The sequence below is a fragment of the Aspergillus pseudotamarii genome (genome assembly GCF_009193445.1).
Source record: "Aspergillus pseudotamarii strain CBS 117625 unplaced genomic scaffold BDV38scaffold_99, whole genome shotgun sequence".
NCBI lineage: Eukaryota > Fungi > Ascomycota > Eurotiomycetes > Eurotiales > Aspergillaceae > Aspergillus > Aspergillus pseudotamarii.
The window spans coordinates 88,209-97,936 of record NW_022475113.1 but is presented as its reverse complement, the minus strand read 5'-3'; the positions used below and the strand labels follow the sequence as shown (position 1 = coordinate 97,936).

Genomic DNA, 9,728 nt, shown 5'->3' with positions numbered 1-9,728 from the left:
ATCGCTTGTGCACAGGGATCCAGCTTTCGGGTTTCAATCCCGGTTAAATTTGCCCCGGCGTATTCCATCCAATCTTGGGGCCTTAAGCGTGGCAAGGCTCAGTTGACCAGGAACAATCAACCCAGTCCCCGACTAGACTGTCGCCACGTCGACCCCGAGGCAGCCCCATTTCCCGCCCAGGATGTTATTTGCTCGCCCATAAATTTCCTAGATGGATTATATTCGATGTAACTCAGCCGATTCGGCAAAAAACCGGGAATCGAATATTTTGATATCCTGCTGTTATGGTGTGACCGGAGAGTTGCAGCCTGTCTCTGTTACCTTTCACAGCCCAATAAGTCATATTCACATGCTGTGCTGGGATCTTCGCAAGAAAACTCTTGCTTGTAGTATGTAAAATGATTGCTTTGTCGAGAGGCCTGGGCCACACGATTCCCAGCCCAGCCCAAGACACCCACTACTATTGTGTATGCATAGCTGGCCCACTGTTGTCTGCCAGATGTCCGTTGTGATGTATGCAGTGGCACTGCAGTCCCACGCCGAACCCGCCCGAAACCCCTCGACATTTCATGCATCCAACGTTGTTGCGTCTTCCAACCTAGTACTCTAGACCATCTATCCTGCATGGTGACGTTGTTATTTGGCTGGAGCCCAAACCAGTCTCACTAATCCCGAACACTTCCGTTATACGGCTGCGGCACGTGTGCCGCCTGACCTACAGAAGCAGTTGGAGATGGAATAATGTGAAATCCAACCGAAGCAGCGTAAACACATGTCGGGCAGGACATCCCTGGTTAGATATTCGGACCCTCCGGTAACTGCTGCCGTGTGGCCCTCAGACAATGCCGTAACCCTTCCACCACACACCCCAGATCATTGGCCCTAGTGCTCCCAATACAGCCGCACCTACTGGGATTTCCAAAATGCTCCACACCCACAGTGTCCCAATAGAAGGTGCTCGCTTCATGACAGCGTAGTATGGCTCTTCGTTAGTCATAGTCATCAGCTTAGCCCCCAGGTAGATAGCAAGCGGAAGGAAGACCATCGTCCGCAATGACGGTGGGAAAAGCAGTTTTCGAAGAAACGCGATCGAGAGTTTATCTCGGTGGAATGGGACGAGTGAGACGTGTTCTGAGCTCTGGGCATCACCGAAGGACACGATATGCCCATGTGCCAAGTGAATAGCAAATGTCAAGATCGGAAAGGCAACGAATACGGATTCGCGGATAAGTTTGTCCAACACGATGTATTCTGCGTATTGATGAGCCGCGAGGTACGCTAACGTCATGTGTAACGTCGTCAGGGGCACCGAGAGCAGCACCGTGTCGATGAACGGTGGGATTGGCACGTCCTCGTCTTCCTCCGACCCTGAATTCTCGTCAGATGGTGACCCCGTGTTAGACCCTTTCGTTCCTTGTTGTTTGTTTGGGAGTTCGGATGCGTCCAAGTTGGAGATCTCGCCGGACGTCGGGTCGATGCTCACGAATCGGGTCTCCATTCCAGGGGTCGAACCGCCCGTTCCGGTCGAACTCCTGTCATGGCCCAGGCCTAGAAGTTCATTCTCCCGCTCAGCTATCAATTCGACTAGTGTCCTTTCTTTCGGGTTCTTTGTGGTGTTTCGGGGTGGATGGGCCATCGGGATGGAGGACGGATCGAAGGTTGAGTCGGCGTCGCTCTTGGAGGCGGCGGCTGCTGCTCGTCGTTGCTTTCGATTCCTAGGTGCTTCCATAATGACGGGTAACGTAGAGAATTCTATTTTATAAGCAATTCGATGGTTGTTGGGCTATAGGTGTTTGCACGGTTGGTTGTCGATGGAACAAGCTCACCTGTCAAGCTCGGGATTAAAATAAATGTTTACGATCGCCGCCGGACATTAGCGGAGTTAAAACGTTCCTATTTATGGACATGTCATATCATGCAATTCTATACACACTCCTTAAACTGATAACTGAGAGTATTTGACCTGAACATGGCTATGTCAAAAAGACAACTTTTGCAATATATGAGTATCAATCAGGTACTCCAGCATATTTCCATCGAATTGTCTCCGCGAGTGTGCGTCAGTCCAACGGAACGCGCCCGTCACCAAGCTTCCTCCTGGCTTCAGAAATGAAACAACACCTGGGAAATGAAATATCCTAATATTCCTCCGCTGATATGCTTATACACTTCTCAAGATGATATATCTAACCTGATTGATAGAGGGCTGGGCCAGCAACTACGTGGGGATTGATCATTGATAGGTTGAATGGACTCAAATAGGGGTCTGAGTCTGTAATCGCAATGAACATGGTGCCGTTAACTGCAGGGTCTCCGGCATAAGTTTGAACGTCAGGCTGAATTGTCGATCCACAGTTATCGCTGGTCATTTCTAGGGGAGAATATGTCACATTCAATTGCGTTACCCACACTACGTACTTCGGATCTCCAGCGCTCGTCGAGGTGATGTAGCTGTTGTTAGGTCCGACTGGTCGAGCTGGTTCATCCCAATGCAGGAAAACCTCTCGGCCTGGCCATGACAGGGGTAGTGTGCGGTTGTGCGTGATCGCAGGATAGCAGCTAAAGCCCAGGGTAGTCGAGTTGACACAAGAGGCGTCGATGGGGACAGCGGTGCTGTTCAATGAATTCACACCTCCTCCTACGGTCTCACTGAAGGCAGCTGATCCGTTGATTCTCATCGGATTTGGCTGGTTTTCGATGTATAATGCAGGGAAGTTCTGCCAGGCCAACCTGGTCTGATTCTCGGGGCACGAACTGATATATGGTGCCAGTAATGTCCAAGCCCAAGATTGGGGCACACCAACCTCAAACCAGACCGGCATCGGAAAAAGTCCTTCGAATTGACGAAAAATCATTTGCTGTCTAGCTTCTGTGGTAATCGACTGGAGAAGGGATATTGCTGCTTCGCGCGAATTGAGATGAGGCAGGAAGCCATAAACACCAGACTCCCCAAAGCGAGTAAGCTTCTGACAGAAGTCCACAAACTCGTGTACCGTGGTATACGGATAGTTATAGGTACACATCCTAGGGGCTTCGGCGCCCAGTATGTTGGTAATCATCGTTGCATGCCCAACCTCCTGGTCCGCCATAAACTCGATCAAGAAACGATCCTCAGCTGTGAGCCCAGCAGCTGTGAATTCTTCTACCGAAAAGCGGGCTAAGCCATCGTGGAAGAGATCTAGCTCGGTATATTCTTGATAAAGAGCAAGAGCCTGGTATAATAGTCAGTCTGGGCCCTTTGAGCTATAAGCGATCTATTAACATACCAACGACTCATAGTCGAAGTCGCTCTTCGCGTTGTAAACCGGCGTTTCTCCCCCAGTTCCAATACCCCCAGCTGGGATATATGGACCTGGCTGAGGGTCGTGGAGTTGCCCATCGCTAGGGTAAGTTGTCGCTGTGGGCGAGATCCCCGGGCTAGGAACCCCAGTGCCTATTGAAGAAGCATGTAAAGCCCCGGTGGTGGTTGGAGTGCCACTGAATGGAGTGTGGGTCAGCGAAGTTGGGTGACCGACCACAGGTGGAACAGTTGTAGATCGAACAACTTTTGCCTGGGGAACTGCCAGTATCCCTGGCACCCAGCTCAGGCAACTGAGCGCAATAAATCGATTCCAAGGCATCTCTAACCGCTAACGCGATCAGATAACGTCGAATTCTCAAGGATATGTATATACAATACCAACTTGGAAAGCAGCTGGTTGAAGTTACGAACGTTGGTTATGGGCACTGGCAATTTATAAAGATTCCGTGTTCATTTCATCAGTCACTGGACCATGCCTGACGCAATTCCTCTATCATTTCGTCTGTCCAGAATTCTGAATTTGACCGTGATGATACCGTCATCCATGCCTTGTCATATTGCATGCGTAATACATGCGGCATGCGCATGCCACAACCATTCAATTGGCAGCAAACGGATGCCTAGAACGGGTAGAAGTACCTTGCTATTGATTATCGCTTCAACCGTTGTGGAGAGGCCTGCTCCTCGGCATTTTAAATCCTTCCAGTTGACTTCGATAGGCCGTTGAAACAGCAATACCGTTCATGTTAAACCCAATCACGGTACATAGCGCCTAAAAGTGGGCTTGTAAAAGTGGATCTTCTCATCCACGATGTTGACAGGGATAATATTGCATATACATAGTAGGTAAATTAGTGGTGAATGAAATTGTACATTGCCGCTGCTATTATGTGAGATCTGGCAATCAAGTGCACCGGACGACGTTGGAGCTATTAAGCTGGCTCATCGAGGCTTGTATCGGTCACTGCCATGCTCAGAATCAAAAGACATAGATCGTTATACGGCCTGAAGAATTGGAGTGCATATGGTGTGAAAAAGTGGGATCGACGAGGATTGGAAGTTGATAAGCCTGGGTTTTATTCAGTTTAGGCGCAATGACGGAAGTAACGGCTGGCTCGGAACGATGACGTGAAGCAAAGCTCACCTATTCCTGGAAGGTCGCATCAATTAGAACTAGAACCCGATGGGCCGAATACCGAGGGCCGGAGTGCTGACCGAGAATATCTTGTAGCAAGTCGTGGAGTGGTTTTGGTTCAGTGTTATGCGTTCCTGACTCCGGTACTCATTGTATGTTCCACAGACCTGAAGCTGGCTTGCCGCCGTCTCGTGACACAAAAGCCCTAAGTTCAGACAGATGATCACCGGCTTTGAAGAGAATTTTGCCATGGTAGAGGACATATGCAACCGTTCTACAAAGGGAGGTTTTAGCTTTATGTTACCTTGAGGGTGTTGTTGGACATACATTAGTACAAGGTTGGATCAACTGTCGACACCCGCGATTTGATTAGGTGGGAATGCGTTGACAATGGTATTATGTAGGATAGATTGAAGTAGCCCTGGGCTCTAAAGGGCGTGGAATTAGGGTACTACATTTAGATCTCATGATATAAGATGTATGGTACCTAGATTACCTGTCGTGATAAGTGGCCGCTGTTGAAAGTAGACCCTAAAGTACGTAGTCTTGACCTTCCAGGAAGATGCATTCTACTACTAGTGGGGACCACATGATCTTTAAAGGATTCTAGTTATAAATAAAAGACTTGAAAGAGCAAACACTGGGGAGGTCTTGAGGATTTACCCCGCAGGCATCTCGGTCCAACCCCGAGTGGGGAAAATGACAATTCTTTGAAATAGTAAAGGCTTATCAATCAACTCACTTCGTTCTTTCACTTATTTCTTAGCATATTTATGTAAGAAGAGAATACGACGCACACGCTAGTTCACTGGACACCCTTGTCAATTGCGGACCTTTACGAACATCATCTTCATCCAAACATGTCTCACCTTCAACCCTCGAGTCTATTCTCCGTCAAAGGACTGGTCGTAGTCCTAACAGGAGGGGGAAGTGGTAAGTACAAGCAGCACCATTGTTTGCCCTCGTATTTCCTTCTTCTACAACCAATACGCAAGTGACAAGTCCACCGTATCACCGCATAAATTGCAAAACAGGCCGCATTGAGCCAAGACAAGCAAAGAAAAGCAACGAACCCCCATCACAAAGTACCAGCTAACAGCAACACCACAGGCCTAGGCCGTATGATGGCCCACACGCTCGACACAAACGGCGCATCCAAGATTTTCATAATTGGCCGTCGACAAGAAGCCCTGCAAAAAACCATCACGCAAAGCCCGAACAGCAGCAGTAGCGCCATAATCCCCATTCAAGGGGATATCTCCTCAAAAGCATCCCTCGAAGCAGCATACCAGGCTATCGCAGCACAGACAGATCATGTTGATCTCCTCATCGCTAACAGCGGCATTCTCGGCCCACAGGCCTGTCCCCCGCCTCCCAAGCCAGACGGATCCCTCCCCAGTCTCGCCGAGGTCCGCGATGCCCTCTGGTCCGTCCCAACGGAGGACTTCACTAAGGTCCTAGACGTTAATGTGACCGGTGCTTATTATACGGCAGTGGCTTTCCTCCCGTTGCTGGAAGCGGCGAATAAGCGACGGCCGGCGCCTGTGAGGAATCAGATTGCTGCACCTACTGCGCAAGTTATTATTACTACTTCTATTGCGGGGTTCAATCGGAAGGTGCCGGTTAGTGCGGCGTATAATCTTTCCAAGGCAGCGGCGAATCATTTAGTGAAAATGCTTTCGACGACATTGGCATCGTATGATATCCGAGTTAATGGCATTGCGCCGGGGATTTATCTGTCTGAGATGTCGACGCCGAATTTTGAGGGGAGTGATAAAGGAATCTCGGATGGGTCGTTTAAAAAGGAGTTCATTCCTCTTACGAGAGCTGGTGGTGAGGAGGATATCGCTGGGTTGATTCTCTATATGGCGAGTGCTGCGGGCGGTTATTTGAACGGGAATATCACCATCAGTGACGGTGGAAGGCTGAATACTGCGGTGGCGACGTACTAAGGAGAACATCTTTGGCTTTCCTTTATGGTTCCATCCCATGTCAATATGTAAACGTTAAACTGGAGATACATGCATTGACTTTTTCTCATCATGAGCAGACACTACATTACAATGCATACCGGAAGCTGATGGGAAGACACGGAGACTAGGGTTGCAGCTTGGATAAATCAATGCTGAAGCGGATAATAAACCAACCAGTTCATTCAGTAAGTAGCCGTGAGCCGCTGGACTAGATAATCCCCGGCAACAATTCCTGGGTACTTCGCTTCCTTGATGTCACCCCCATAGGTACCAGGGATAGCCTCGATGAGTTTGTTGTTATTGGGGTTGCAGAAATATGCGATGCTGTAGCGGTCTGGGTACATATCGGAATTGTCCTCCTCACCAATGGGGGGTGGTGGTTCAACGACGCGATGACGCGTGCTCTTTATCAGATCATTCGACCACCGAGCCAACAGGTCACCCGCATTGACGACCACTGTATCTGCGATGGGGGTCACATCGACATAAGTATCTTTGGGGCTGCGTACTTGGAGGCCACCGCGACGATCTTGGAAGAGAAGCGTGATGGAGCCATAGTCGCTGTGCTCACCCGCACGAACCTGCGATGGGTTCTTTTTGAAAACTTCCTTCGACACAGCTGGATAATGCAGCAATCGAAGATTATTGTCTCCTGCATCTACATAGGAGTCAAAGTAATGCTCCGGTAAGTTCATCCCAAGTGCGATGGCGCGCATCACTTCTGTGTGGAGGGATCTGCACATGCTGAAGAATGATGTCATGACTTCTCTGAATTCCTTGCCTTCGTCGTCAATATGGTCCGGCCAGCGATTAGGTTGATTGTCCAGGTTATCGCGACCAATCTCCATGGTTTCCTTGAGATCTGGGGTAGCTCGGAGAACTTCAGGTGCCGTTGGGTCGTCCACGTTGCTCAGCTTCTCTTGTCCCGTCTTCACGTAACCACGGTTCGCCTGTGGGGTAGTCCAGCACAGACTGTCTTTCTGATCCTGGGGTCGCGCAAAAAAGCGTGCAGATGAGCCAAACACCCGGGAGACGACGGACGGGGGAAGACCGTGCTCCTTGAGATAGAGGAAACCGGATGTTTTGAATGCTTCTACGATGGAGACGGCGACGGCATGCTTATCAGCGGGGGTTCCGTTGAGAAAGGGGCCGAAGTCAATGACCTACAGTTATAAGTCAAACGCTCAAGATATATCGATATGTGAGTAGATCAACAACTTGGATAATATAAGAAGAGCACTGTGTTGAGCTTCAGCTATTGTACTCACTGGAATGACAATATCATCTTTGTCAACGGCGGTGGTTGCTGGATGACATGACTGCTGCGGCAGATTGCCCTCCATTTTTGGAGCACTACGGTTCTCAGGGCCACAGAGAGGGTATGTTATAGAAGTGTAGAGGTTGATGAATAGGAATAAAATATATGGGAATTTATGGAAAGGGAGAGGTTAGACGTTAAATGGAGTGGTGGCGCAAGGTGAAGAGAGTGGAATGACTTGGTGAAGTCACGTCTACTCCACTGGACCAGAGGCGGGACATTTGAGAAAGACGAAAGAGAAAAACGAGGCGATCATTAAAAGAGTTGGTAGGACTTCCCCCGTGACCTGCATGAGAATGATATGCATCCAATAGAGCGGGGAAGATAATAAAATACGTAGTACCTACTAAATAATGGATGATATCTAATCTTATCTTCTTTACTTCGATCGTGGAACGAGAAAGATAACAACAGTCATTGGTTTAGAGATTAATCAGGCCATGATAACAGAAAGAATTCAATTTGTTTACATTATTGTGAGAAAAGAGTGATCTCGGAGATGAGGTACATCGTACATTGTGACCCCACCCTTATGTTCATATGCATCGACTCCTCAACTTCCCCTCTTCTTCACTGTAACCTCATCAACCTCACAAGCAAAGTCCCGATCTCCCTTTCTCTTGACACAGTTTCACCTCTCTGCAAGGCTCAGAAGAGCAGAATAAATCATGCCACCTCTAATTGTTGACATTCATACCCATGTCTATCCTCCTGCGTATATGGAAATGCTCCGCGCTCGCAAGAGTGTCCCCTATGTCCATGATCCAGCTAATGGGGCAGACCCCCGTTTGATTATCCTGTCCTCAGATGATGACCCTTCAATTCCCCTCGATGAGCGGGGTCGTCCAGTCGACTCATCCTACTGGAATATCGACGTGAAGCTGGCCTTCATGCGTCGCCATGGAATCAACTGCAGTGTGATTTCCCTCGCCAACCCCTGGTTGGATTTTCTCGAACCTGAAGAGGCACAAACTTGGGCGCAGCGTATCAATGATGATCTTGAAAACACATGCGCACGCGTTAACAAGGCTGGTGACTCAGACAGAACCCTGGCGCTACACGAGAAGGAATCCCTATATGCTTTCGGTGCGCTGCCGCTGAGTGCACCTAGCGCTAATATTGTCGTGGAAGAAATCAAGAGACTTAAGACCTTGCCGCATCTGCGTGGGGTCATCATGGGAACATCAGGGTTGGGGAAAGGACTGGACGATACCCAGCTAGATCCTGTCTGGGAGGCGCTGCAAGATACTGGGTCACTTTTATTCTTACACCCACACTACGGACTACCGGACGAAGCTTTTGGTGGCTCAGATGCCATGAATCGATACGGTCATGTTCTCCCGCTGGCTTTAGGTTTTCCCCTTGAAACGACAATTGCAGTGACGCGAATGCTTTTGGCGGGTGTCTTTGATCGGTTTCCGCGGCTGAAGATCTTACTGGCTCATTCCGGAGGCACGCTTCCCTTCCTTGCAGGACGGATCGAGAGCTGTATCCATCATGAGCGCAAGTTTATTGCCAATGGTGGTGATGTGCATGGTCCTCAAAGGAGCGTGTGGGATGTCTTGAAGACCAATATATATCTTGATGCTGTGGTATATGGCACCGCTGGCTTGCAAGCAGCAATGGCAGCATCCGGAACAGATCGTCTGCTTTTTGGTATGATTTTCTTCAGAAAACTGCTAGTTCAATTGTGGAACTCGCTCACAAAGTACTAGGTACCGACCACCCGTTCTTCCCTCCCTTAGATGACAAGGAAGGGGAATGGCCTAGTGTGACGACCAACTACAAGGCCATTCACGCTACATTCGATAAAGATGGAGATGCAGCCGCAGCCGTGCTGGGAGGAAATGCAGCTCGGATTCTGGATTTGAATTGATTTCCGTTAGGAACTGTAAGAAAGAACACCGATTTCTATATCCATGAACAATTGGAAAAATATCCATTGATTCTGTGTTGGATACTGACATTTTCCTTGTTGGTAGAGCAGTAAATGCTGACAAA

The 9,728-nt window shown here is 49.0% G+C and overlaps 6 protein-coding genes across 6 annotated transcripts; 2 read left to right on the top strand and 4 right to left on the bottom strand.

Annotated features, from left to right (window-relative positions):
- Window positions 1–730: 730 nt before the first annotated feature.
- BDV38DRAFT_231535 (uncharacterized protein) lies at window positions 731–1,957 on the bottom strand. The gene has a single exon (XM_032052942.1). The coding sequence runs from the start codon at window positions 1,727–1,729 to the stop codon at window positions 836–838; it is 894 nt and encodes a 297-aa protein (XP_031907871.1). The 5' UTR covers window positions 1,730–1,957; the 3' UTR covers window positions 731–835.
- BDV38DRAFT_231534 (ferritin-like domain-containing protein) lies at window positions 1,958–4,047 on the bottom strand. The gene is made up of 2 exons (XM_032052941.1): window positions 3,267–4,047; window positions 1,958–3,212 (listed from the first exon to the last, which is right to left on the bottom strand). Exons 1-2 carry the CDS (start codon window positions 3,618–3,620, stop codon window positions 2,187–2,189), a joined length of 1,380 nt encoding a protein of 459 aa, XP_031907870.1. The 5' UTR covers window positions 3,621–4,047; the 3' UTR covers window positions 1,958–2,186.
- Window positions 3,931–4,752, bottom strand: BDV38DRAFT_263492 (uncharacterized protein). The gene has a single exon (XM_032056189.1). The coding sequence runs from the start codon at window positions 4,697–4,699 to the stop codon at window positions 4,475–4,477; it is 225 nt and encodes a 74-aa protein (XP_031907869.1). The 5' UTR covers window positions 4,700–4,752; the 3' UTR covers window positions 3,931–4,474.
- Window positions 4,753–5,061: 309 nt separating this feature from the next.
- On the top strand, window positions 5,062–6,490 carry BDV38DRAFT_231521 (SDR family NAD(P)-dependent oxidoreductase). Its single transcript, XM_032052940.1, has 2 exons — window positions 5,062–5,369; window positions 5,547–6,490. The coding sequence occupies exons 1-2, from the start codon at window positions 5,297–5,299 to the stop codon at window positions 6,386–6,388; spliced, it is 915 nt and encodes a 304-aa protein (XP_031907868.1). The 5' UTR covers window positions 5,062–5,296; the 3' UTR covers window positions 6,389–6,490.
- Window positions 6,491–6,591: 101 nt separating this feature from the next.
- On the bottom strand, window positions 6,592–7,752 carry BDV38DRAFT_275678 (isopenicillin N synthase family dioxygenase; the record flags this gene model as incomplete). Its single annotated transcript, XM_032058071.1, has 2 exons — window positions 6,592–7,572; window positions 7,678–7,752. 2 exons carry the CDS (start codon window positions 7,750–7,752, stop codon window positions 6,592–6,594), a joined length of 1,056 nt encoding a protein of 351 aa, XP_031907867.1.
- A 540-nt stretch (window positions 7,753–8,292) lies between these two features.
- BDV38DRAFT_231464 (amidohydrolase family protein) lies at window positions 8,293–9,669 on the top strand. The gene is made up of 2 exons (XM_032052939.1): window positions 8,293–9,383; window positions 9,443–9,669. The coding sequence occupies exons 1-2, from the start codon at window positions 8,396–8,398 to the stop codon at window positions 9,601–9,603; spliced, it is 1,149 nt and encodes a 382-aa protein (XP_031907866.1). The 5' UTR covers window positions 8,293–8,395; the 3' UTR covers window positions 9,604–9,669.
- The last annotated feature ends 59 nt before the right edge of the window (window positions 9,670–9,728 follow it).

Coding starts and splice junctions, on each gene's coding strand:
- BDV38DRAFT_231535 (XM_032052942.1), bottom strand. CDS start 1,729: ATGGAAGCACCTAGGAATCGAAAGCAACGACGAGCAGCAGCCGCCGCC.
- BDV38DRAFT_263492 (XM_032056189.1), bottom strand. CDS start 4,699: ATGTCCTCTACCATGGCAAAATTCTCTTCAAAGCCGGTGATCATCTGT.
- BDV38DRAFT_231534 (XM_032052941.1), bottom strand. CDS start 3,620: ATGCCTTGGAATCGATTTATTGCGCTCAGTTGCCTGAGCTGGGTGCCA. Junction 3,213..3,266: donor ACTTCGACTATGAGTCGTTG/GTATGTTAATAG, acceptor CTATTATACCAG/GCTCTTGCTCTTTATCAAGA.
- BDV38DRAFT_231464 (XM_032052939.1), top strand. CDS start 8,396: ATGCCACCTCTAATTGTTGACATTCATACCCATGTCTATCCTCCTGCG. Junction 9,384..9,442: donor AACAGATCGTCTGCTTTTTG/GTATGATTTTCT, acceptor ACAAAGTACTAG/GTACCGACCACCCGTTCTTC.
- BDV38DRAFT_231521 (XM_032052940.1), top strand. CDS start 5,297: ATGTCTCACCTTCAACCCTCGAGTCTATTCTCCGTCAAAGGACTGGTC. Junction 5,370..5,546: donor CCTAACAGGAGGGGGAAGTG/GTAAGTACAAGC, acceptor GCAACACCACAG/GCCTAGGCCGTATGATGGCC.